General features: G+C 46.2%; 1 protein-coding gene across 1 annotated transcript; it reads left to right on the top strand.

Moving 5' to 3' along the window:
* Positions 1 to 989: 989 nt before the first annotated feature.
* Positions 990 to 12538, top strand: MINAR1 (membrane integral NOTCH2 associated receptor 1). The gene is made up of 3 exons (XM_075535382.1): positions 990 to 3260; positions 6586 to 6843; positions 12341 to 12538. The coding sequence occupies exons 1-3, from the start codon at positions 990 to 992 to the stop codon at positions 12536 to 12538; spliced, it is 2727 nt and encodes a 908-aa protein (XP_075391497.1).
* The last annotated feature ends 15035 nt before the right edge of the window (positions 12539 to 27573 follow it).

Genomic DNA, 27573 nt, shown 5'->3' with positions numbered 1-27573 from the left:
AGATGGAGCGACCAGTGCCTGCAACAATGGGCTCAAACAAAACAGCGATTGTGAGGACGGCCCAGGAGCGGGCAGTATTTGGCTCTGTTGTACACAGGGTCACTGTGAGTGGAAATGGACTCAGTAGGCCCTAACAACAACATCAGCATAGACTAGTTATGTGAGTTTTGAGAAATGCGTACAGTCATGATCAAGATGTAGAGTAATTCCACCATCTTGAAAATTTTCTCCCTGCCTCTTTATACCTCTCACCCCCCTTTTTCCCCTCCCATCTAGACCCTGACAACTCAGATCTGCTTTCCAGAATGCCATTGAAGTGGAACCATACCATAGGTAGCGTTTGGAGCCTGGCTTGCCTGGCTCAAGCACAAGACACTTGAGATTCATCCATGCTGTTGCATGTATTAGCAGTTCATTTCCCTTTATTGCTGATTAGCCAACTGTTACCTCAATGTAACCCTAATATTTATAAAAGTTCATTGCGTATCTTTCCCTGTTTTATTTTTGCATCCCCTATTACTGTTCTTAGGAGCCCCAATGGTACAGTAGTTAAGTGTTCAGCTGTGGATGGAAAGGTCAGTGAGTGGACACCACCAACAGCAGCTCTGAGGGAGAAACATCCAAAGACCTGGTTCTCTGCTCCCGTAGGAAAACCATGGGAGGCCAATTCTACTCTGTCCTATGGAGTCAAAATGAACCAGATTAATCTTGAAGGCACTTAACAACAACAACATTATTGTCTTGCTTTATTCTACTATTTTAAATACTAACACAATGAACATCCTCATAGACTAAGTGGCTGGAATTGACTGGAGGGCAGTGGGTTAATGGGATTTGTGTTCATTTATATGTTTCATAACAAATGTGGCTTAATTCAACATTGGCGTTGATCATCCTTTCTCCCTCTTTTTTTTTTTTTTTTTTAATATTGTCGATGTAGAATTGGCCTGAAGTTTCACTGTCGCCAGCAAGGCGTGGCGTTCTAAACCATGGAGTCCAGTCAGGAAACGTCTGTCTTCCTGGTGAGGATCTTGGAGGAACTGGACAGTAAGCAGAACACCGTCCCCTACCAGGACCTGTGCAAGTCTCTGTGTGCCCGCTTGGACCTGTCACAGCTGGCCAAGCTCAGAAGCGTGCTCTTCTACACGGCTTGCCTCGATCCCAATTTTCCAGCCACGTTATTCAAAGACAAGATGAAATGCACCGTGAATAACCAGCAATCGAAGAAAATCATGGTGGCCGCGGACATTGTGACGATATTCAATCTGATCCAAATGAACGGGGGAGCCGCCAAGGAGAAGCTGCCCACGAGCCGCCAGAAAGCCCGCAAGAAGGATTCGTCTTTCGAGTCGTGCCGCTCGGACGCGGACATCTGCCCTGCAGCCGAGTGCGAGCCCTTGAACTGTGAGCTGAACGAGCGGCCCTTCAGCCGCGGCTACCCCACCCGCCAGTCGTCCAAGTGCCGGAAGATGGACTGCAAGGACTGCCCGCAGTTCGTCCCCGCCTCCGAGCCCAACTTCTTGCTGGGGGTCAGCAAAGAGGGGAAGAGCCGTGCCGCCTCCCTGGACAGGCTGCAGGCCCTCGCCCCTTACTCGGTCAGCCCCCAGCCCTGCGAGATGCAGAGGACCTACTTCCCCATGAACATCGAGAACGAGTCCCTATCGGACCAGGACTCTCTGCCCATCAACCCGGCCCTCAAGGAGACCTTCCTTGCCAACGACGAGCCCTTCGTGGTCCAGTCCTGTGTCCAGAAGAGGAACATTTTTAAGGAGGACTTTCACAGTCTCATGGCCGTGTCCCCCAGTTTGGTAGGCCCCGCTGGCAAAGCAGAGGGCGAACACGGGGAAGCCCCGATTCGCAAGGAAACGCTCAAGCCACCTTTCTTTAATCACAGTTTTGAAATGCCCTACAACAGCCAGTACCTGAACTCTGTGTATTCCCCGGTTCTGGACAAGAGGCGGGTGAAGCACGAGAGCTTAGACGACCTTCAAGCCTCCACTTACTTCGGCCCTACCCCAGTGATGGGGGCCCACGAAGCCCGCCGGTGTCCGGGGAGGCCCAGCAAGCAGAGCCCCTGGCCAGTCAAAAGCTGGAGCCTAAACACCGAAGAGGTCCCTGACTTCGAACGGTCCTTCTTGAATAGAAACCCCTCCGAGGAGAAACTCCGGTACCCCAATTCCAGTAGCCAGTCCCCCAGTTTCCCAGCCCCAGACCGGCGCCAGTCGTACCTGGCCCCAAAGGAGCAGCCGCAGATGGTCCCAGTTGGCTACGCCGCAAAAGCCAACGGGCTCAAGTCTAAAGAGGTCCCGTCCCCCGTGGACGTGGACAAACACGAACAGGTCAAAAAATTCAAGGACAAAGGCATTGGCTGCACCAGCAGACAGCTCAGCTCCGATACCAGTAGCGTGGGCACCCAGACGGAACAGCATGTGCTGGAGCCCCCCAAATGCAAAGACCCCACCCCGGGCAAGTACATGAAGCATTCGGATGACGACTCCGAGGTCGTCAGCGACGACATCAGCGACATTTTCCGCTTCCTCGACGACATGAGCATCAGTGGCTCCACGGGCGTGATGCAGTCCTCTTGCTATAATAGCACCGGGTCCCTGTCGCAGCTTCCTAAGTTAGACTGCGATAGCTCGCCCGAGCGTAACCTGCCCAAAGCCGCCAACGCGGCTCCCAATAGCAAGGCAGACAAGGGCGGCCGGCCCCCCGGGCACCATCACTCGGACGAAGAGCTGAAGACCAGCGTGTGCCAGCTGGTGCTGAGGATCGGCGAGATCGAACGGAAACTCGAGTCGCTGTCCGGAGTCCGCGAGGAAATCTCCCAGGTCCTGGGCAAGCTAAACAAATTGGATCAGAAAATGCAGCAGCCGGAGGTGAGCGTGCAGATCGACCTGAATTCCTTGACCAGTGAGGCTCCATCCGAAGACAGCGCCTCCCCGCGCATCTTCCGGGCGCACGATGGCTCCCACGGACCCAAGCTGGAGAACCACGCCGACTGGTGCTGTTCGGACGCCAGCGGAAGCAACAGCGAAAGCCTGCGCGTCAAGGCCTTAAAAAAAAGCCTCTTCACCAGGCCGTCCTCCCGGTCCCTGACGGAGGAGAACAGTGCCACGGAGTCCAAGATCGCCAGCATCTCCAACTCCCCGCGAGACTGGCGCACCATCACCTACACCAATCGCCTGGGCCTCAACGAGGAGGAGCTGAAAGGCAGAGGCCCCGGGGACAGCAAAGATTGGTCTCGGAAATCGAAAGAGGTAACTCAAATGTAATGAAGTCTGTGGAATTGAGGCGCAGGCTTTTAGGCCAGCCCTGGTGTGTTTCAATGGTTGGCACACCGCATTAATAAGCAAGAGGAGTGTGCCAGGTGTACGTAGACTTGGTAGGTTGGCAACTTTGGTGTAAGTAAGGCAGCATAAGCATAAGCAAGTAGACCGCCCTGCCAAAGTCTCACTCATATCAGCCCATAGGCTGTGAAGTTGTGGTTCGGATACTGGTCAGGGCATATGAGAATCGATTTTCACTGCATGTGGTGGGGGGTGGAGTGGGGGGGTGGTCGGGGGTGGTGGTGTTGGTGGGGGGTGTCAGAGGCTGCAGGCACCACCAACGGTCCCTTTCTGCCCTTTTTCCTTTCTGAAATAGCAGGACATGGGGAGATTAAAGAATGACTTAAAGGCCAACTAGCTAATATGTCCCCCACAGGTACATGGCTGCATGTACAGTGTTCCTTCTCAAAAGTATGGAATTTTTTTGGATTTTGTTTTAGTATACGGTCAACAAATGATTCGTAGGGATGTCATGCTCGGTAAAGTAGACAGTCCTGGAAAAAAAGAGGAAACTCTCACTTAAGACAGATTGACGCTCTTCCTCGCAACCCTTCTGTAAGGGGATATCCAATTGCCTACAGATGGGCTTTGGGTGTCCACTCCTCACTCCCCACCTCATTCACAACGATATGATATTTGTTCTGATGATGCCTGATACCTGATCCCTTCGACACCTCGTGATCGCACAGGCTGGTGTGCTTCTTCCATGTGGGCTCTGTTGCTTCTGAGCTAGATGGCCGCTTGTTTACCTTCAAGCCTTTAAGACCCCAGATGCTATATCTTTTGATAGCCGGGCACCATCGACTTTCTTCACCACATTTGCTAATGCACCCGCTTTGTCTTCAGAGATCCTGTCAGGAAGGTGAGCATCATGGAATGCCAGTTTAATAGAGCAAAGTATTCTTGCAGTCAGGGTGCAGTGTAGCAATGATGAAACATGCAACTTTCCTCTAGTTCCTAAATGCTTCCACCACCACCCCACCTCCCCCACTATCATGATCCCAATTCTACCTTACAAATCTGGCTAGACCAGAGGATTCACACCAGTACAGATAGGAATTGGAAACACAGGGAATCCAGGGTGGATGATCCCTTCAGGACCAGTGGTAAGAGTAATGATACTGGGAGGGTGGGGTAGAGAGGGGGAACTGATTATGAGGCTCTACCTATAACCTCTTCTCTGGGGGACAGACAACAGAAAAGTGGGTGAAGGGAGATGTCGGACAGTGTATGATATGACAAAATAATAATTTATAAATTATCAAGGGTTCATGAGGAGAATGAGGAGCTGATGCCAGGGGCTTAAGTGGAGAGCAAATGTTTTGAGAATGATGAGAGCAATGAATGTACAAAAGTGCTTGACACAATTGATGTGTGTATGGATTGTGATAAGAGTTGTACAAGCCCCTAATAAAATGATTGGAAGAAAGAAAAAAAGACAGATTGACGCTACTGTCTGTCACCATGGTTTCTGTTGTGAGGATGGCCCAGGACCAGATGGTCATGTTTCATTCTGTTGTACACAGGGTCACGATGAGTTGGAATCGACTTGATGGCACCTAGCAGCGAGTAGAGAAAAGATGATGAATAGCTTTCTCATAGTTCTACTCCCCATGGCTGGCAACTCTTCACAGGGAGACTTCTTTCCCTTTTAAATTTTTTCCCGGCATCATCTTTCTGCTGTTAGCCTGCGACCAGGCTTCTTTCTCCCGACCAGCTTGAGCATGAGCGCTGTCGGCGTACGTTCAGATTCGGAGTCTCATGCCCTGCAGTAAAGCTGATTTGTTGCAGTGGGGCCTGTGACTCCTTATCCTCATGCTAAATGGGTTACAGCAAACCCACTCTGGCCAAGGTGATGCAATTTCAATTTGTTGATGGTCTCAATTCCCTTTCCTGATTTTAAAGGTCACTGGGCAACCGACAGGGACTCTTAGGGCCATGGGAGGGACAAAGAGGGAAGATGGTGTGGGCTGTAGCACTCAGTGCCACAGAGGGACGAGTTCTTCCACTGATGCGAAGAAGGAGACACTTGAAAACAAAGCAAACAAAGCCAAGCTGGGTTTTAAAGAAGTTTGTACCATCGAAAATGGAGAAAAAGCAGCCTTCCCCTCCCCTTTTGTGTGATTTTAAGAAATTTCCAGGTCAGTGGTTTGAACCCACAAGTCAATCCTCTGGTTAAAGATGAGGCCATCTGCTCCTATAAAGACATCAAGTCTTGGAAATCCATTGGAACCCTTCTGCACTGCTCTATAAGGTTGCTCTGAGTTGTAATCGAATGCATGACTGTGGGTATAGGAATATGAAGTTAAACCGAGTTGGTCATGCCTTTAGTCTGGAAAATGTTAAGTCAGCAGGAATAGCTACAGTTTGAGAAAGACCTGCTTGAAGTGGCTAGCACACAGTTGCTAATATCTGGGCTAATATATGTCAGCCTGGGCCCTCTCCATTCTGTGGTCTTCTACGGCCTGGGAGTGGACTCTGCTTTCCCCCCTTCCTGCTGGTTAGAGGTTAAGCAAAGACTCCCCGAAACCAGATCTTCAGTTATATATCGCACCTCAACTCTTTACCAGCCATGGGCCCTGCGGTCTGGCTAGACTCTTTCTAGACTCAGTCATAATGGCATTGATGGTGTGTAGATTGGATAAAACCCATCTCTTCCTGGAGCATCTCTGGTGGCGTGTTGGACTGCTAACTGCAAGGTAGGGAGTTCAAAACCACCAGTGGCTCCATGGGAGAAAGACGGGGCTTTCTACTCCCGTAAAGAGTAACAGTCTCGGATACGCACAGGGGCAGTTCTACCCTGTCCTATAGGGTCTACACTGTGAGTCTGCGTAGACTCAGTGGCAGTGAGTACTTTAGGAAGTCTTTGCAATAATTACTAGCACTTCCTGAGTCAGCACTTAGTTACTAACGGCCAAGGCTGGTGGTTTAAACGCACACAAAGGTCCCTCAGAAAAATCCATTTCAGAATGGCCAGAGCCACTGGAGACCTGGCCTGCAGTTCCCCTTTGACACACAGGGGGCGTCGGGGTCCGCTCCAGGGCCATTGGTTTGGTTTGGGTGGGTTTATTATTAGCATGGTCATCTTTTCCTAGAGAATTTCCCGTGGCACGGGTACGCTTCCTATCGGTTTTGAAGTTAAGTGTCATTTGCTAGCTGCATGTCTATAAAGCTGCTACACGGCCTAGGTAGATGTACTGCGACATCAGACGGCATCCGTGCCGCCTTTCCGGACTGTTCTGTACCCCCTCCGCAGGTAGACAGGCAGTACGACATCCCTCCGCAGCACCGGCTGCCCAAGCAGTCCAAAGACAGCGGCTTCCTGGTGGAGCAGGTGTTCAGCCCGCACCCCTACCCCGCGTCCCTCAAAGCGCACACGAAGAGCAACCCGCTGTACACCGACATGCGGCTGACCGAAATGGCCGAGGTGAAGCGGGGCCAGCCTTCTTGGACCATCGAGGAATATGCCCGAAATGCAGGCGACAAGGGGAAGCTGACAGCTCTGGACCTACAGGTGAGCCTTCCTGGGCCCTAGGGAGGGGGAGCCCAGCCACTCCCCGGCAGGTGCCAGAATGGAACACGATCTCCCCCAGCCTTCAGCTTACTGGGCGGCCACCACGAAATTCGGATTTTTTACTAAGTCATAGAGCAGTGTTGTTTTGTTTTTAAACAGAGGGGTTATTGTTTTTGCTTGTTTGATTGAAAAGATTTAGCAATGTTTTCTTTTCTTTCTTTCGACATCCGATTGGTTAAAGATGCATTTAAGACTCCGTACCCAGTGCAGATTCTAAAACTTGCTCACAAGACCCGAGGCAAACTGTTTAATGAAATGCAGGCTGCTTTGTCCTTCCGTGCGTAGCACGTGGGATAAACATATTTGTGGGAGTGAAGCTATGGATTATGTTTCCATTTGGAGCAGCCCCAGGTAAGAGCCATCCCCGAAAGCTCTGTGAATGCAGGTGTGGCTGGTGAGCATGCATCCTGTTCACCCACAGGCAGGGCTGGGTTCTGGCCAGACTTCAGCTTTGGTGGGCCGTTCCACCTGGTTCCATTCCCACCGCCTCTCTGTGGGTCCCCACATCCCTACTGGGGAAAAGCCCACCCTTGGCCCTCTATCTGAGGGCTTTGCCTTCAGCTCTTTGAGGCCAGATCATCTAGGGTACCTACTGGCTGGTACATACCCCAGAATGGCCAGGCCCCGTACATGCAACTGTGGGAGCCACTGGTGAGGTCAGTATGGAGGGATCCCTGCCTCGGATCTGCTCTAAGACAGAGCAGCTGCTGACCACAGGAGTGCTGGATGGCAGGGAGAAGGGAGCTGGGGCAGCAGGCGACACTAGGTTCTGTTTGCCTTCCAAACCCAATGCACTGCCATCAAGGTCCGCATTGCCATCAAATCAATTCCGACTCAGAGTGAAGCCTACAGGGCCGAGTAGAACTGCTCCTAGCGGGGTCCAGGACTCTAACTCTCTATGGGAATAGAAAGCCTCATCCTTTTACTGCAGAGCGGCTGTTGGTTTTGAACGACTGACCTTCAGATGAACAGCCCAATTCAGAAGCCCCTATGCTTCCAGAGCTTCTTTCCAACTCATAGTGATCCTATATAACCTCGTCTCTCTCCAGTGGAGCAGCTAGTGCGTTTGAACTGACAACCTTGTGTTTAGCAGCCCAACACCTATCCCATAGCATCACCAGGGCTAGGCACTGAATCATGGGATTTGGGTGCTGAAATCAACTGATTTTATATGACTGCGTAGACTCAGTCCAAGCCTCAGTGATGTGTCAGGTATGAATTGCTAACATCCTATCCATTTGATGAATGAAGAGATGGAGGTAGATTAACAATTCACCCAGCTCAGTCACACGAGTATGCATTTATATTGAATAGTCCAACCGGAAACCTTAAGCTCTTTCTCTTCTGTTACCCCTCTCCTCTCCTCTCCTCTCCTCTCCTCTCCTCTCCTCTCCTCTCCTCTCCTCTCCTCTCCTCTCCTCTCCTCTCCTCTCCTCTCCTCTCCTCTCCTCTCCTCTCCTCTCCTCTCCTCTCCTCTTCTCTTCTCTTCTCTTCTCTCTCTCTCTCTCTCTCTCTCTCTCTCTCTCTCTCTCTCTCTCTCTCCCACACACACCCCTCAGGTTGGAGCTCATTGGAACACCATGTCAAATAAACATGATCACAATGGAACTTGTCCAGAGGGGGTCCAGAGAACAGCAACTATGGGAAGGGGGAGTTCTGAAAGGAAATTTCTCGAACATGAGGAGCAGCTGGGACACCTCAAGGGCCCTGCTAATGCCTTGCACCTCATGCCTGTCATACCCTTGTGTGTGCCGCATGCCATCTGTCTCTTCAGGCCACTTCCTCTCCTGTCACCCACCTGCTAGCAAGCAGGTGAGATAGAGGCTTGATTCTCTCCCAGGTGGGCCCCTGTGAGTCTGACACAGGTGCCAGGCTGCACTTTCTGCCTATAAGCAGCCAAGCCCGTGGGAAAGAATCAATACTTCACTAGTATGCTGGGATGAGTTTGAAAGGTTTAGATGAATTGAAGGAGCCAATGATTGAGATCCATTTTTGTAAAGTTTGGCCTGAAGTGGGCAAGGGAGCTGGGAAATATCATCACTGCAGATACAGGAGATATTTTTGTGTGTGTGCCAATGCATAGAAAAAATTCTACTTAAAAATGGACTCAAAGAGCTTTGGATGCCATCACTTAAAATTGCACATGCACGCAAAGTGTAACCAGTTGCACAAGACATGAGAAAATGGAGCATTCTTTTGCGGGGAGGGGTGGGCAAGGGGAGTGTTGCAGCAAAGTCAACCAAGTGCCTTGCTAGGCTTGATGGTGGCAGAAGACCACTGCCTTATTGATTTTTCTCTTTGCTAGCAGCTCAGGGACTGTCTTGGTCCTGGTTTGGCACCTGGGCAAACTCCTGAGGTGTCCCTTGGGCTCCAGATATAAGCCTGCCAGCAGCAGAGCCCACTCGAGGGCATCAGCAAAGGCGTGGACCCAGCTTTGATCCCCAGTGTTTGGATAGGCCCAATTAACAGCTGCAAACACTACCCCTGTCCCTCCAAACCACAGAATTACCACGCTCTCTGCTACTTGGTGCCGTTGGAGCTTGCAGTTATTGAAGAAGAAAAAAAACTAATTAAAAATGGTTTATTTCACAGGCTGAATCCCAGCCCATAAAGTGTGCATAGCTATGAAAGGAAGCCAATTTCCTTTCATCGGAGCTGGCAGGAACAAGGCACAAGATGTGAGATGTCGGTTACACACTGTTTACCTTCTCGGCTGGCAGTGAGCTTGCAGGAGAGGAAGGGGAGGTTGTTTCTATCCTCAGGGTCAAAGCTTCGCTTTAAGGGCCCAGGATTGAGAGGGTGCTAGTCTTGGCTAACCCTCTACCTGAACCCCACTTTTGTGGATACATGACAGAACCCCGTAGGCAAATTTCCTAGTAAACTACACTCATGGTGGGCTTGTCTCTCAGTGACACTCACTGCCATTGCTGACTCCTAAGGACTCTATAGGACAGCGTAGAAATACCCGTGGGCTTCTGAGACTGGAACTCTTGATGGGAGTCGAAAGCCTTATCTTTCTCACAAGTAATGGCTGGTGGTTTTGAACTGCCAACTTGCAGTTAGCAATCCAACATGTAAGCAATATGTCATCAGGGTGCCTGCCTTAAAGTGTCAGTGTCCATTAAATTGCTGAGGGCCTCTTGTGCCAAGGGGAGCAGACTGTTTTCTCCAGGGTGGGCAGAGGTTCAGAGGTGGGAATATAGCTCGAGCCTAAAGACCAGGTTTGAACAACAGAACCTGGTAGTAGCACAACTGCCCTGGGCAGCCTAGGAAAGAATGGGGCTCCTAGGACCCTGCCCGAAGAGGCTGGAGCAGGAGTTTCTGGCTGCAAAGACTACAGGTTGGTCAGGGCAGCCTGCACTTGAAGGCCTCTTCTATAATTGAGGGTTCCTAATTCCCCTGATGGATGTCCTGGGTAACTATCTCTCATGTCCACACTCCAGATAACACCACACATTTGATGACAATCTTAGAACACCATATCCTAGGGAGGAAAGGACCTGGGGAAATTTCCGTGACCCAGGGAGTCCCATTTCCCTCCCATTGCAGCATTCTGTGTGATATATATTAGAATATGTCCTGCCAAGGGCCAAGTAGTAAATAGTTAGACTTTGTGGCTCACACAGGCTCCATAGCAACTACTCGATGCTTCCCGGGCCGGGGAAAGCAGCACTGGATGAGCCGAGAGCAAATGGGCTTGGCTGTGCTCCAATGAAAGTTCATTTATGGGCACTGCCACTTGAATTTCATGTAATTTTCAGTTGTCATAAAATATGATTGTTTTTCTTTGGATTTTCCCCAACCATTTAAAAACATTAAAAAAAAAGTTCTTGACCTGTGGGTGTGCAAATGCAGGGAACAGGCTGGATGTAGCCTGCAGGCCCTGGTCTACAGACCTGAATCATTAGCCACAGGAAAGCAATCAAGAGGTCAGACGGGTCCCTGGCACATGGCTTGCCAGCAGTCCATCAGGAAACAGATGGCACGCCAAGGGCTCCTAGAAGTGACTCAATGAAGGGTCTGTTCACAGGGGCCTGGGCAGGGTCTAGGGTACTCTCAAGAAGTAGGGACATGCTCCATAATTCGCCTCAATTCGCCAGGGGGGATCTTGGGAAGGGAGCTGTTTCTGAAACCCACTAAGACCCATGGGACCCGAGCTGGTGTGAAACCACAGCCCAGTAGGGAGGCGGCTGGAGAAATAAACACCTTGACCTCCCTCCTCGCAACCCCTCTGTCAACTCAGCTGAGAAACAACGGAGAGGTGCCTGGGAAACCCATGGGGTATCAACCAAGACCTGGGAACAAATACAAAAAGTGGATCTAAAGGGACAAGCACATTATAACAATCAATATTTCACCAATAGCCTGGTATGATTGCTTTTTTTTAGTTGCGAAGAATTGGAGCATTGATTGATCTTCTTGCTGTCTTTGTGGTTTTTAATCAGCCATTTTTATGAGAATTAAGTAATCCAAGAATCATTTCAAACTGGATATTTTGTAGGCTTTTCAAAGATTTAGGTGACCTCATTTGAAATCGCACTGTATTGTTGCTTTTATGTGGCAATGATATTATTAAGTGCTTGACATAAAGGAGAACATTGTCTATGTGGAAATATATTATAACTATAACGGTGGAACGGGGTTGATGGGCAACCTAAGTTAAATATGATATTTCTCCTGCAGACAGCTCATTAATCTCGGTGATCAGAAGACAAATAGCGGTGGCTTCTCTTTGGGGAAGCTCCACCAAGCCTCGCATCCCAGCCAAGGCAAGCCGCCGGTGCTGGGGTGATCCCAGGTGCATCTGCGGACTTTGACTTTGAGCAGCGTTCTGACTGGCTCAGACAAATGTCTGAAATGAAAATATTTTACATTCTGTTTGAGCGGCTAATCTTGCTGGTTCTCCGTGGGAGTGTTTCCAAGGAGCTGGGAAATGAATCAGAGCTGGATGATCACCTTGCTTAAGCAGATGCCCTTCACACCTGTTGGCAGAGAATCTTTGTTCAGGGGGTTTCCCTGCCTGCTCCCCTTACAGTGGGACCAACCTGATTCAAAAGTTGATAAGTTTTTCCACTAGCGCCTTGCAACTTTTGACTGGGAATTAGATGCAAGGTTTCTCTTTTGATTGTGTGCCCTTGTTTGTCTTGGCCCCATTTGCTTGCTTACAGATAGAAGACCTGCGCTTTCCCCTATGTCAAAAGCACCATGACATCGGTAGGAATGGAGGGCACCAGACAATCTGTGATCGGTGGGAGCCCAAGTCCTTGGGAGCCTGTCTGAGGCACTGGGCTTGTGGGCAATGTTGTATCGTATCGCATGTGCATCGCTAACCACCAACTGCAGCCCGCGCTTAAGTGCGTCCGGACTGACAATGGTCAGAACCTCTTTGACATGGTTGCATGTCTTCACCATCTCTCTAACGTCTTTTCACTTCCAGGCTCAAGAATCTTTAAATCCAAACAACTTAGAATATTGGATGGAAGATATTTATACTCCAGGCTACGACTCATTACTAAAGCGTAAGGAAGCTGAATACAGACGAGCCAAGGTCTGCAAGATAGCAGCTCTCATTGCCGCTGCTGCCTGCACGGTCATCCTGGTCATTGTTGTGCCCATCTGCACCATGAAATCCTGAGGGGGTGGGCACAGGGTTGGGACGGCTCAGGTGCGGTGTGAGGTCCTGCAGCAAAAGTCATTACGATTTGTGGAACTAGAGCTGACGTCTCCGAGTCTTCGCTGCAAACGCTGAAGACGGTCTGCAGGAAGGACACTTTCTCTGGAGAAATCTACCTACTTACTAGTGTTAATTCAGCGACTTTGATGCATTTTCAGAAGTGCAGTGGGTTGGTTTTTTTTTTCCTACCAAAAGAATGTAATGAACTACCACAGATACAAAACTAATTCCAAGCAAAAAACAAAAAAGTGTGTGGATCCGGTGGGTGGGGTGGGGGAGGGAAGGTTGATTGGACTCTGTTCTGATGACGTTTTATGGTGGGCAATAGGATACACAGAATGTATTGAATACATGCGCCTTTGGGGGAAGTTGAGAGAACTAGCAACATGAGAAGAAAAAGTAAGTGTTTCTGCTTTCCTGAATGTTCTTGGACCCTCGTAGGTCAAGTAATAGAGTTGTATCCCAAAGAGATGTTTCTTCTCTGCTACTTTTAACAAGGGCTACAGACTTTTCACTCTGCCCTTCTGTCCTCCTTATGCCGGTCCGCACTGCAGAGCTTCCTGGCCTCATCCTGCACCTTCTTCCATGTGCCCGTGGTAGGGAGGACTTAGACTGCGGAATCAGGCTTGACATGGAGTGTGTGTTCTCTCTCCTTAACGAGCTAACATATTCAGGCCAGGAGACCTTCCTCTCCTCAGCCCCAAGGGGCTGACTTCCTGTTTGCTAGCCATGTAAAGTCAATATTGGGAAACCATGGCTATGCCCAAAGGATCTCTCCCATTCTGCTTTAGCGTGTGGCACCACGTCTTGGTTATGTATTTGGTACCAGATGCTCTGCTTCTCACAGGTGAGTTGAAGAGTTTGGAACTTGTCCTTGTGCCTTGAAGAGTAGAGACGATGGCTAAATGTTGACTTTCTAACCACACACCATGGATTCTGTGTACCACTAATGACAGCCATTTCCCATGGCTTTAAACGTATATTGAAAACGCATCCAACAATATGATGAAGGCACCTTGCCTTCATATCAAGCATATACTCCCGAGTTTTGAGTGCAAAAATTTGAGCTATTTAACCATTTATCTATCTGTATGTCTATCTAAATATCTGAGTTCCCTTATATTGTCTGTTCTGTTACATTGTTTGAGAGTAAGTCTCCTTCAGTCTATGGGAAGCTGTTGTACTTTCATCAGACTTTGATCTCAGTTTCTATCCGCTGAATGGTGCTGGTGCTAATGTCTTGTTCCAGGTTAAAGGGGGGAATGGCTGGTGGAAACAGCTACCTTAAATTATTTTAAGAATAAACCAAACCAAACTAAGCCCATGGTCCTGGAATGGGTACCAACTCCCAAGACCCTGGCAGGGTTTCCTAGGCTGTAACTTTTACAGAAGCAGACTGCCATTGTTTGCCTCTCATGGAGCTGCAGTGGGGTCGGACCACTGGCTTTTTAGTTAGCAGCTGACTGCTTAACCACTGTACCATCAGGGCTTCTAACTTTAAGAACAAGGCGAAGTATGCATAAGTTTGGATATTAAGAACTAGCACTTTGGAAGTTAAAAGTTCCTGCAAGACAGGTTTAGGAAGCATCTTATTTTTTTAAAAAAGCAATAGGAGTCCAATGTTCAGCATAAAAAGTATCAAATAACGCTTTGTTTTCTGTGTCTCAATTCTATTGCTCGTCGTGAAGGGGGTGTCGTGAAATTGTATGATGTTAACCAATGGATGGATACATTCATCTTCATTTGGTCTACTATTGCCATGACTATGTATGGATTTTCAATTCGTGATTGAAACAAACCTCAGTATGGAAAACTGAGGATTTATCATTAAAAAATGAGTATATGTACATATACGTGTATACCTGTGTATTTAACTGTCTATTGTCAGAATTTGCATCTTCTGGTGTTCTGTTTTGGGTTGGGGACCTTCCATTCAATAAGGTTGCTTCTGTCACCTCACAAGGGACACTAGATTACTGCCCTTGAGAGTTGCCAATCCAAATTCCCCCGGGTCAGTGTGATGCTATCTCATATCCTACTCCCACCATCCATTGGCCTGCACATTGAGGTGTGAGAGCCTCAGAGATCGGTAGTTCTTTACCTCTTGCTCTGTGAGTAACAGAGAAGTGGAAATATACTTGCTCAGGATAAGAACAATCTTGTTAAATGCCAACCAGATGCCTCCATCTCACCGGTAGAACCATGGATCCTGGACCAAACCACTTTTGCCATTGCCCTCAGGTGACTCTATTCCTAATGGGCCCCAACTGGATCACATGCCTAGAAACCTAGGGGAGAGGTGGCTAGAAATCCCACTCCACGTGTCTAAGTGGAATTTTTTCTATAATTGTCTTCTGCCCTTCTCATATCTGAGGAAAAAAGTTAGATCAATTCAGTGTAGCATTAAAATGTAACTTGGCCCCGTTGAACATATGGCAATGTCCATAACCTAGCAATGTCCCCAAGAGAACCAGACAATGAAGGTTCAGAGCAAGGTGCTTGTCTCTGGCAAGAGGTCGCCCTCTGCTTGAAAGCATCCAGGCTGGTGCTGAGGTTGCCGATCTTTTCCAGGCTGGAACTCGATGGGCGCTTGGGGGCTTGGGAGCTAGAGAAGGGGTAGTCCACAGTTGGAGCTTTTCTCTTCATGGATCCGAGCTTTGTCATGGTTTTCTTTGCCTGGACCCCAGGCGCCCCTGAGCTCCTCTCTTTGTAGAGCTGGGCAAGACCGGAGTCTGGCTGGGAGATAAACCTCTGCGCATCTGCACATCCTTCGGAAATGTATCCCTCATCTCCTGCTGAGCTCCCCACAGGTAAACGATGAAAAGGATCTATCTGGTCTCTTAGGTCCTATCTTCACCACACCCCCTGGAATTTTACAGAATTCCTTGTGCTTGAGTCTTCAGTCATTTCATTATCAAGGTGCACTTCTTTTCTCTTACATTTTAAAATAATACTCTGATGTTCTTTTTCTGCCCCTGCCCCAAACCATTCCATTAGAACACAATCCAGACATCATACCATTCAATACTTCAGTGTTATTTTTAAGGGACTATTTTGAATTCAGATGTCCTTAGTCAGTGATTAAATTCAGAATAATGTCATCTGCATCTCTAACCTGAATTTGTTTTGAACCTATCCTTGCAGGAAAGGGAAATTGTCCTCAGTTCCAAGTTTTCAGGTATCTTATACCGGTACCTCCTTCTTTAGACTGCAAAGATAGTGGAGTAAGGCATACTTAACACCACCTATTCCATGAACTGTTACTAGTTTAGAGCATGCAGCTATGTGGTTACTGACGGCAAGTCTAGTTTCCTAGAGTTGCTATGAGTCACTATTCTGAGTATCTGTGCCATAAGTTCTGATGCCCTTATGAAATCAAGGTAGTGCTATTTTTGTTTACAGTATCAAAATAAGAACAGCAGCCTAACATCTTTTCTTTTTTTAAGGGGAATAAAAGCTCTGCCAGCAGTACACGCTGCTGTTAAGTGGTATCAAATTGTGAATGTTGAAATTCAACATGCTTCATATTATAACCACGTGCAAGAATATTGTGGTCAGTTGTGTGAATATCAAATCAGTATATACTATATATTGTACTATGGAGATTTGTATTTAAAGGCCAAGATATTACTAATTGTTGGTGTAATTGGGGAAGAGGATATTAGATATTTATTAATTAAGTAACAATGAGAATTACAACAAACTTCCTTATTTATGCCTTATGAATCAAAGGGTGTGAAACGTAAGGTGGCATTTTAGGCAGGAGACTAGAGAAGTGTATCCGTGAAGGCAGGGCTGAGTCTTCTCTATGTTTGTTATGTATAGCTCTCAGCACACTCTTGGTGCTTGATAAATGTTATATAACTCCAATAACTAAGCACATTTTTAGATTTTTTTCAAATGGCTTGTGTAAAGAAATGGTGAATGTACAATGGTTGGTTTGAAGCTATCATGTAAAATTTGCTTCTCCAAATATACTCTAAAATAAACTGAAAAAAAAACTGTAAGATATCTGTGGTGAGATTTTTTTTTATTCCCTGCTCAACTTGGAAGCTGTTCTCTTTATGCACAAATCATGAATTCAGCTTGATGAATTTTCACAGATTCAACACACCCGTGTCATCCACACCCAGATTTTAAAAACTAAACTAAACTAGATGCCCCCCTCCCAAACCACAACATTGCCAGCACCCCAGAAGCCTCTTTCATGCCTTTATCCAGTTAAAACCCATCCAAGAAAACCCACCACAATCCCTGCACTGACGTCTCATTGTGTCATTGACCTCTGTCAGCACAGGTTAGTTTTGTGGGGTCTTCAACTTTATGTGAGTATAACGTGCAGTATACACCCGATGTGCATGTTTCTGTCTTCTGTCACTCCACAATGTTCGCGAGAAATTCATCTTATGGTGGTTATAGTTTTCTTATGCCAACTGCTGTCTTACAATAGTTCATTGTGCAAACTTAAAGAACAAGGGTTTATTTCAACAAGCACAAATTCAAGACATCAGTTTTAGGAAAGGGTCTCTCTCTCTCTCTCTCTCTCTCTCTCTCTCTCTCTCTCTCTCTCTCTCTCTCTCTTTTATCTTTGAACTTCTAGAAGCTCCCATCTATCTTTGGCATTCCTGTTAATTTTTGTGAATTCATCTGTTTTTCCATACGCTCTTTCTCCCCATGCATGTCTCTGTGCTTTGTCTGCTCTTTCTCTAAGACACTGTCCAGAGGAGATGAGGTTTAAGACCTACCCTACTCTGTTATGACTTCATTAAAATAACAAAATAAAATCCCTATATCCACTCATATTTACAACTATAGGCATTAGGACTTCAATGTAACTTTGGGGGGAACAAAAGTCAATATATGATAGCATTCTACTTTTGGTAGACGTTTGGCAGTATTTCATTTCACTATGAATCTATTTGGATGAGACTTTTGGTGAGGAAATATGTGCCTTCGGTTAATGGATATGCCTAGAGGTAAAATTGCTGGGTTATGAGATTTGCTCATGTTCTGTTCTAGTAGCTACTCATGGCAAAGGCTTCCAGGAGGATGTGTCAGAATACATCCGCAGTGCATGCGGGAGTTCCTGTTGCTCCGCATCTCAGTCAAGGCTTGATGCGATCCTTCTCATTTAGCCAGATTTAAAAAAAATCATTTTATTGGGGGCTCCTACAACTCTTATCACAATCCATACATCCATCCATTGTGTCAAGCACATTTTTTCTTGAGCCCTTGGTATCTTTTTAAAAATCATTTTATTAGGGACCCATATAATGCTTATCACAATCCATACATACATCCATTGTGTCAAGCACATTTGTACATTCATTGCCCTCATCATTCTCAAAACATTTGCTCTCCACCTAAGCCCCTGGCATCAGCTCCTTATTTACCCCCCTCCCTTCCCACTCCCCACCCCCTCATGAACACTTGATAATTTATAAATTATTATTTTGTCATATCTTGTCCTGTCCGATGTCTCCCTTCACCCACTTTTCTGTTGTCCATCCCCTAGGGAGGAGGTCAGTTCCCTCTTTCCAACCCACTCTCCCTCTACCCTCCCAGTATCACCACTCGCACCCCTGGTCCTGAAGGGATCAACTGTTCTGGATTCCCTGTGTTTCCAGTTGCTATCTGTACCAGTGTACATCCTCTGGTTTAGCCAGATTTGTAAGGTAGAACTGGGATCATGATAGTGGGGAGGGAGGAAGCATTTAGGAATTAGAGGAAAGTTGTATATTTCATCGCTGCTACATCACACCCTGACTGGCTCTTCTCCTCCCCAAGACCCTTCTGTAAGGGGATGTCCAGGAGCCTATAAATGGGCTTTGGGTCTCCACTCCACACTCCCTACCCCCATTCACAATGATATGAATTTTTGTTCTGATGATGACTGATAACTGATTCCTTCGGCACCTCGTGATCACGCAGGCTGGTGTGCTTTTCCCATGGGGGCTTGTTGCTTCTGAGATAGCTGTCCAATTGTTTACCTTCAAGCCTTTAACACCCCAGATGCTATATATTTTGATAGCCGGGCACCATCAGCTTTCTTCACCATATTTGCTTATGTAACTGCTTTGCCTTCAGCGATTCTGTCAGGAAGGTGAGCATCATAGAATGTCAATTTAATAGAAGAAAGTATTCTTGCATTGAGGGTGCACTTGAGTGGAGGCCCAATGTCCATCTGCTACCTTAATACTAAATGTATAAATATATGCATATAGATATATTTCCACATCCTCATATATAAATGTATTTACATATGTACATGCCTTTATTTAGCTCTTTCCACTATTTCCTTTGACTTTCCTCTTGTCCCACTATCATGCTCAGTCTTCATTTGGGTTTCAGTAATTCCTCTTGGTTACATTACCCTTCATTGCACCTACCTCCTACCCCCTCCTCACCACCGATTTGGATCACTTGTTTCCTTGTCCTTGGGTTTGTTAACACCACTACCTTTCCCCCCCACACCCCTTCCCATATCTCCCCGGAACTGTCAGTTCCTTTGTTTTCTCCTCCAGATTGTTCATGCAGCATATCTTATTTAGACAGACCTACGGAGATAATAACATGCAGAAAAACAAGACAGAGCAAAACCAAGCAATAAAACAAAACAACGACCAAGAAAAAAAAAACACAACAAGAAAGAAAAGTTTGTAGTTAGTTCAACTGTAGTTTGTAGTTAGGTCAACTGTTTGTTCACCTTTAGGAGTATTTTCCAGCCTAGTCTGTTGGAGCACCAAACCCTGGCCCCAAAGTCCATCCACCTTCAGCATTCCTTGGGGACCTCGCTGCTCATTTCCCTTGCTGTTCTGTTGCACCTTCTTAGTGTTTTGCCTCGGTGTGGTGGTATCAGATTGGGTGGAATTCCCACACTGTCTCTAGTGTTGTCACCTGTAGGGCTATGGGTCAATGAGGGATGTCGTGTCTCATAGTGGAACCTGCTATATGGTCTTCTCTGGGGATTGGCTGCTCTGAGCAGGAATATCTTCCTCAAGGCTTGGTGTTCCAGGATCTGCTCCACTCTCTCTTCCTCCCCCTTCATTTGCTCCCGTGTGCTCTGATCAGACATGTCCCTCTCCCAGAGCTGCAGATTCAGTGCTGTCCTCTGAAATAAATTCTTCTGGGGGAAGGGGCAGGTGTCCATGTAGTTGGGATTAGGGCCGGTCCCTCATTTAGGCAGTCTTGTGGGTGTGTAGTGACATCTCATTATGCCTCAACTTTTCACTGTCCTGATGACTAAAGAATGCTGATGGCACTGTAGGTTAGACCTTGAGCTCCTAACCACAGGGACTGCAAAGCAAAATGACCAGTCTCCCCAAAGGAAAAAGATGTGGCTGTCGGCCCTCCTTCAGATTTACAGCTTCATATAAGATTGCTATAAGTTGTAATCAACCTGATGAGGCTAGGGTGTTGTTGTTGTTAATGACTAAAGAGGATTGCTATCTTCTTGTATGTTTATTGGCCATTGGATTTCTCTTTCCGTGAAGTGCCTATCCATGGCTTTGCACAGTTGCTATTGAATTGTGTGTCTTTTGCTCAGTGATTTGTAGACATTTTTTTCATATAGTCTCGAAACGAGTTAGTTTGTCAGATCTACATTGGAAATACGGTATGTTCATTCTCTGAGCTGCCTTTTTTATATCCATAGTGATATCTTTTGGGCGAATGGGAGTATTTAATTGTAATATAGAAATGTATCCACCCCCACTCCCATTATTATTGGCAATTTGGGTCTTGTTTAAGAAATCCTCGTGAATTCCACAATCATGAAGATGGTCTGTTTTCTTCTAAAGACTTTACCATTACTTTTCCAATTTAGATATGCAATCCTTCTGGGATTGGTGTTTGTACCTGACGTAAGGTAAGATGTTAAGATACAGACCCCCTCCCCACCCCATTTGGCTATCTATTGGTTAATACCACCTAATACAAAGATTATCTTTCCTCCTTTGACATACACCTATGAAATATGTGTGTATGCTTCCAGACGTTCTGTTGTGCTCCACTGGCCTATGTATCTGATCGTATGTAAGCATGACAACACTTTTCTCATTTTCTTTATCCCAGGAGCATTCAAGTGTTCCTCGGGGGGAAGTCAGTGAAGAGAAGCTGACTTGGGCAGAAGAAGCCTTGGCTCATTTCTTGCTTATGAAATTGTATCAGGGCAGATAGAGAAGAGAGAATGCACTCAGCTCCTTTCATCCCATGCTGCCCTGCACAAATGTCACCGACCCCTCGGCAGGCATTATTAAAGACACATGATTACTTTAATCATGAGCCACGGCACATCACTAAAAGCAATTAGTATTTTGACAGACAAACACACGGTAAGGTCTCTGAAAAGATCTCGGGAAATGTTAGGACCACCAGGTAGTGGCGGCTAGGAGAATGGTGTCTAGTTTTACCATAAAGTGTTAATTCAGACTCACAAATGCAAAGTCTGCATCTAACCAGATTGGACCTGGATTGAATTTTACCTTATGCTTTGGAGGGAGGTAGTGGGGGTGAATTAAGAAAATAATATTTAACTCATCTTATAGGGGAAAAAGGTGCTTCTTCTTCCTAAGAGGGTAAATCAACATGCAATATGCTATTGTAAGGCATTTTGATCTGTCATTAACTTTACTTCCTCCCCACAAGTGCTCGCAAAAGTCAACAATTGGAAAACTCGATTTCCGTTATTGAATGTCCTCTTCCGAAAGGTATGTGCCAATTCCTAGAGCTCTGGAAGAAACCCGGCTTTGCAGTGGCTCCCACAGGTTTTTTCCATACTGAACTGGAAGGACCGGGATCCTGCTGGACTCAGATTGTAGACGGTTGACCGTGGGCCTTGGGAAGAAGGGGAAGGAACCAGTACAGATGAACTCACATATAAATGATGCTGCACTCCGTGAAAGGGGGCGGGGGAATCACATGCTTCTCTGAAAAGAGGAAGAGACAAACTGTCTTTTTGCTACCTAAAATTGAATTCGACTGGTAGACGTTTTTGAAAACCCTGGACATAAAATGACTGTTAAATACCAGCAGTACAAGTGTGGTTAATTACACAGTTGCCTTTCCTTTGATAAGGGAAACTATAAATTATGCCTAATAAGTCACTGAGTAGCCCTGGCTAATAGAAAAAGGACATGTGATTTTCACGCTGGCTGCTCGCAGCCGTCCCTACACTTCAGTGATCCTTGCAGACGCTCAGACAGCCCAATGAGGCTTTCCTAGCTCTTTGTCTCTGAGTTGATGCCTTAGCCAGCCTAAATTAGCATTTAATTTTTCCTTAAAGTTCAGTTTTACCATTAGCAATATATATATGACCTATAAACTTTTGGATCCCAATTTTTGGCTCAAGTGTTCATTTATTTAATCCACTAATATTTATTGAATCGCTAGAATGTGCCAGACTGGAAGTGATTTGATGCTGAAGATACTGTTCCCTACTGCGTCTCCACAGCCACATACAATACCTTGCACATGTTGTGGGTATTATGTGCTGGCAAGGCAATGCTGACGTACAGTGAGCCTGTGTGACAGAGCCGAGCTGCCCAGTCCAGTTTCCTAGGATGTCATTAATAGAGGAATGATTGCCAGGCCTTCTCTCCCAGGAGCAGCGAGTGGGATTTCAGTTAGCTGTTGAGCATATGCTTGGTGTGGAACGATTATTTGTTAAAGAAACCAATGAATGAAAGTTTTAGGACCAGTACCTTGGAAGTCCCATTCTAATGGAGCTACAGATAACAACCAAGTAAAGAGAATAATCTCAGAAAGCAAGGAAGGTAAGGAAAGAAAAGGCCCTGAGAGCGATTAACTTGGAAAGGTGCAGAAGCACTGCCTGAGTTCGATGCCCGGAGAATTGGGGAGCAATCAGATGGCACCACGCACTTAGCATCTTTGCTTTCGATGGCCCTCCAGGTTATTCTCAGGCACCCTCAAGTTTGAGACTTACCCCCCTCACATACCTCTCTGACCCCCTTCTTCTACTGATGAGGTCAAGAGCCTCTCCAATGAGAAATTCTTTTCAGCAACAATATTTAACACCTGGCAAGCACACAAAAATTTTTGGCAGGGCTGTAACACTAAATTGTCATTTGACACACAAGAACAACATGGTCCGAGGCTATCAGTGATGGTGCCTGCCGTGGGTTGAATTGTGGACCCACGAGGTGTGTTTTGTGAGCGCTAAACCCCTCTACCTATGAGTGTGATCCCATTTAACGATAGGATTTTCTTTATTGTGTTAATGACACTGTATCCATGTAGGCTACATCTTAAATCAGTCATCTCTTATCTATAAAAAGAATCGACAAGGCACAAAGAAGAAAGGACAAATGAAGATTCCCTCAGGAAATGAGGAACATAAACTACAGAGACAAGAACATTCACTGCACCCCAAATTTGTACTTCTAGCCTCCCAACGTGTGAGAAAAAATTCCTGTTTGCTAAATTCACCCATTTGTGGTCTTTCTGCATTAAACAAGCAAACAAACAAGCCAACAAACAAACATCTCATTGACATCAAGTCACTTCTGACTCATGACAAGCGTGTAGGGAGAGGGAGTAGTGCCCTTCAGGGTGTTCAAGACAGTGACTCTTTACGAGAATAGACAGCTTCGCTTTTCTCCCATGGTGAGGTTGGTGGTTTAGAGCTGCTGACCTCAAGGGGAGCAGCCCAGTGAGTAACCACGTTGTAATAAGAAACTAAAACAGGGTTTGATATCCTGGCCACATGATCTGTGCTCTTTTGTTAGGATGTTCCAAGTAGATTGATCTAGTTCCTCTTCCCATTAATTAGCCTGATGAGTAAGGATCATTATTGTCGACCCAAGAATCCAAGGATGTGAGTCTTGTGACCAAGTTTTCACATCTCTCAGTAACAGGCGAGACTTGAACTCAAATGTGCACGGGTCAAGTTGCTGTAACTCCAAAGCCCAAGTCGTGTTTGGCCTAGAGTTTGAATCAGGGGAAGCTCTCCTAGGTCTTTCAGTCCAAAATGACCCACTCACGTGGATTGACACCAGACTTCTAAACAGACCAGCCAAGGCTAGCCCAGCCCAACTCAGTGATGACCGCAGGGTAACAAGTGTCCAGGAAACTGACACCATATCATTCAAAGGAAGATGAGTTAGGAGCATGGTCTTTAGAATCAAATAGATATGCATTTGATTTCTGACCCTTCCACTTCCTGCTTAAGCTAGAGAAAGTTTCAAACTCTCTGAGCTTCTGTAGTTAGCAGCAATAACCTCTATCTCACAAGATTTCCAGAGAACTAATTGGAAAGCCACATAAAAGCACCTGGCTCATAATAATCACTCAATAATTTAGTCAGCAACAAGGGGCTATGGTTGTTGGTTCTGGCTTATAGTGACCCTACACACAAAAGAATGAAATGCCGTCTAGTCCCGTGCCATCCTTGCTGTCATTGCTAAGGTCGAGCCCATCATTGAACCACTATGGTTATCCATCTCATTGTGTTCAAGGCGCTAGGACAGGCAGATGGGAAGTCTTAGCCCCAGTTAGTCAGCTCAGCTTCAAACCACCAATCTTTTAGTTAGCGGCCAAGAGTTTAACCATTTGTGCCACAGAAGGACTCCCCAGGCAGGACAAAGAGGGGGAAACAAATCCAGGGAGACTCATGCATATAACAGGAGCAGTTGAATAAGGAGGACAGAGCCCAGTCCAATCTAAGCCCATAAGTCTGATATTAGCCCATATGTCCAATACCAACCTATAAAGTCCTCTTCAGACTCACGAAACACATGCAATGACACTGAATACAGGAAGATCACAGGCCAGTGGGTGGAAAGTCTTTGGATGCAGTGGTATAAGCATCTCAGTGCTAGCACCCCTGCCAGTGTCTCCATCTGGCTTCTCCAGCACCCAGGGCTGCATCGGGGTAGGTCCATGTGGCTTTTCTAGCTCAGGGCACTTGGTAGTTCCATGTGTCTTGTCAGCTGCAATATCTCCCAGAGAGTGAATTGAGAGAGAGATAGTGTCTCTCACCTCCAAGAAGGAATACAGATTCTCAGGAGAAGGCCACGCCCACACAGAGGTCCCATTGGCTATGATCCCATTGCCAGTCTAGGCTCCACCCCTTCACTCTTAATCCTCAAATTGACAGGATGAAATGATCTATTTGCTGAGTCACCCACGTAGTTCATTCATTCATCTATTTGTTCAACCAGTGCCTGCTGAGTACCTTCTAAATATTAATGCTGGTGATCAGAGAATAATAAGAAAGGTACAATTTCTATTTCTCCCTCTCAAAGCTTCAGGCCAGCCCAAGAGAAAGGCATACAGCAAATGATTGTGACACAATGAGACATGGGCACAGGGCTTGGGCGAGCACATGGATGGAACTTAAACTTAGAATTGGGTAACGTTGCGCATCAGGAAAAATGTTGGAGAGGAGATGATATTGATCTCCTCTTTCTTGAAGAATGAAAAGAATTAGTAAGGGCCTTTGTGGTCTAGTGACTGTGCCTTGGGTTGCTAACTACAAGGTCAACAATTTGAAGCTATCAGCTGCTCCTCATGAGAAGGATGAGGTTTTCTACTCCAGTAAAACTATGCATAAGAGCTACTTTCTCCGAAGTGGGCAGCCAATCCCTTCTTCATTGTTTGTTCTTAGTCTGGAAGCTCCACTGAAACCTGATCACTTGGATGACCCTGCTGGTACTTGAAATAACAGTAGCCTAGCTTCCGGCATCACAGCAAGACACAAACCACCACAGCATGATAAACAGACAAGTGGTGAACACTAATGACAGAAGACATGATGAGTTGTGGGAGGACATCAAGAACATCCTTCGTGAAGAAAGAAAAAGGACATTAAAAAGACAGGAAAGAAAGAAAAGAACAAAGGGGAAGTCAGAAGACACCCTGAGACTTGCTCTTAGTCACGGCGTAGCTAAGACAAATAGAAGAATAAAAAAATCGAACATCTGAATAGACATTTCAAAGTACAACTGGAGATGGCAAGTAAAATATTATTATTTTTGTTTTTAGTGAGAGAGTGAGTGGGTGAGTGATAGAGTGAGTGGGTGAGTGAGAGAGTGAGTGGGTGAGTGATAGAGTGAGTGGGTGAGTGATAGAGTGAGTGGGTGAGTGAGAGAGTGAGTGGGTGAGTGATAGAGTGAGTGGGTGAGTGAGAGAGTGAGTGAATTAGTGAGAGTGAGTGAGTGTGAGAATGAGTGAGTGAGAGAGTGAGTAAGTGAGAGAGTGAATTAGTGAGTGAGTCAGCAAGTAAAATATTATAATGAAATGCGAAAAGACCTAGCGTTAGAAAACCCCAAAGGAAGACCATCCTCAGCATATTTTAAACTAAAAGAACTCAAGAAAAAATTCAAGCGTTGTGGTGCAATCTTGAAAGATTCTATGGACACAATATTGAATGATGCAGGAAGCATCCAAAGAAGATAGAAAGAATACAGAGTCCCTGTGCCCGACGAATGGTTGAAATTCAACCATTTCAGAGGTAGAATATGAGCAAGAAGTCAGAAGTTCAAGTTGCACCCCAAGCATTAGCCATAAACAAGGCTCCGGGAGTTGGTGGAATAACAAATGAGATGTTTTAACAAGGTGACGAAACACTGGAAGGACTTATTCGCTTATACCTGGAAATTTGGAAGTCAGCAACTTGGCCAACTGAGTGGGAGAGATCCATATTTGTACCCATTTCCAAGAAAGGTGACCCAACAGAGTGCTCAAATTATAGAACAAAATCGTTGATATCACATGCAGGTAAAATTTTGCTGAAGATCATCCAACAACAGTTGCAGCAGTACATTGACAGGGAGCTGCCAGAGGTTCAGGTCAGAGTCAGCGCAGATTCAGCAGAGATGTAGAAAAAGGAATAACATTGCTGATGCCAGATGGATCTTGAATGAAAGCAGAGAATACCAGAAAGATGTTTACTTTTGTTTTATTGACTATGGCAAAGCATCCTACTGTGTGGGTCATAACAAACTGTTGATGACCTTGAGAAGAATGGACATTCCAGACCACTTCATTGTGCTCAGTGTAACTTGTACATGGATCAAGAGCCTGTTGTACAAACAGAACAAGGGAATATTGCCTGTTTCAAAACCAGGATAGGTGTTTGACCAGGTAATGTCCTGTTTCCATACTTACTCAATCTGTATACTGAACAAATCATCAGAGAGCCTGGACTATATGAAGAAAATTATGACATCAGGATTGGAGGAAGGCTTAAAAACAATCTGCAATATGCAGATGACACTATCTTGCTTGCTGAAAGCGAGGAGGACTGGAAGCACTTGCTGATGAAGATCAAGGATGAAGATCAGGATGGATTACAACTCAATGACAAGAAGACCCAAAGCCTCACAACTGGGCCATGAGGTCACATCATGATCACTGGAGAAAAGGTTGAAGTTGCCCAGGATTTTGACTTACTTGAATCCACAATCAACGCTCATGGAAGCAGCAGTCAATAGATCACATGATGCATCACACTGGGTAAATCTGCTGCACAAGACCTCGGTAGAGAATTGAAAAGCAAGTGTGTCTAACACAAGCCATGGTATTTTCAGTTGCTTCATATGCATGGAAAAGTTGGACATTGAATAAGGAAGACCTAAGCAGAATTGATGCATTTTGATTGTGGTGCTGGTGAAGAATATTGGAAATGCCATGGATTGCTGAAATGAGAAACCGATCTGCCTTGGAAGAAATACTGCCAGCGTGTTCCTTAGAGGTAAAGATGGCAAGACTTCGTCTTACATATTTGGACATGCTTTCAGGAGAAACCAGTCCCTGGAGAAGGCTATCATGTTTGGGAAAGTACAGGGCCAGCAAAAAGAGGAAGGACTTCAGAGAGATAGATTGACACAGTGCCTTCAACAATGGGCTCGGGCATAGGAACAATTGTGACCATGGCGCATGACTGGGCAGTGATTTGGTCTGTTGTGCACAGGGTCACTGTGGATCAGAACCAGCTGGATGGCCCTAATGGCAACAATACTCGCCTAAGGAGTTAA

The sequence above is a fragment of the Tenrec ecaudatus genome, chromosome 17, assembly GCF_050624435.1.
Source record: "Tenrec ecaudatus isolate mTenEca1 chromosome 17, mTenEca1.hap1, whole genome shotgun sequence".
NCBI classification, from domain to species: Eukaryota; Metazoa; Chordata; class Mammalia; order Afrosoricida; family Tenrecidae; genus Tenrec; species Tenrec ecaudatus.
The sequence above is the reverse complement of the archived record's forward strand: the minus strand, read 5'-3'. Positions and strand labels throughout refer to the sequence as shown.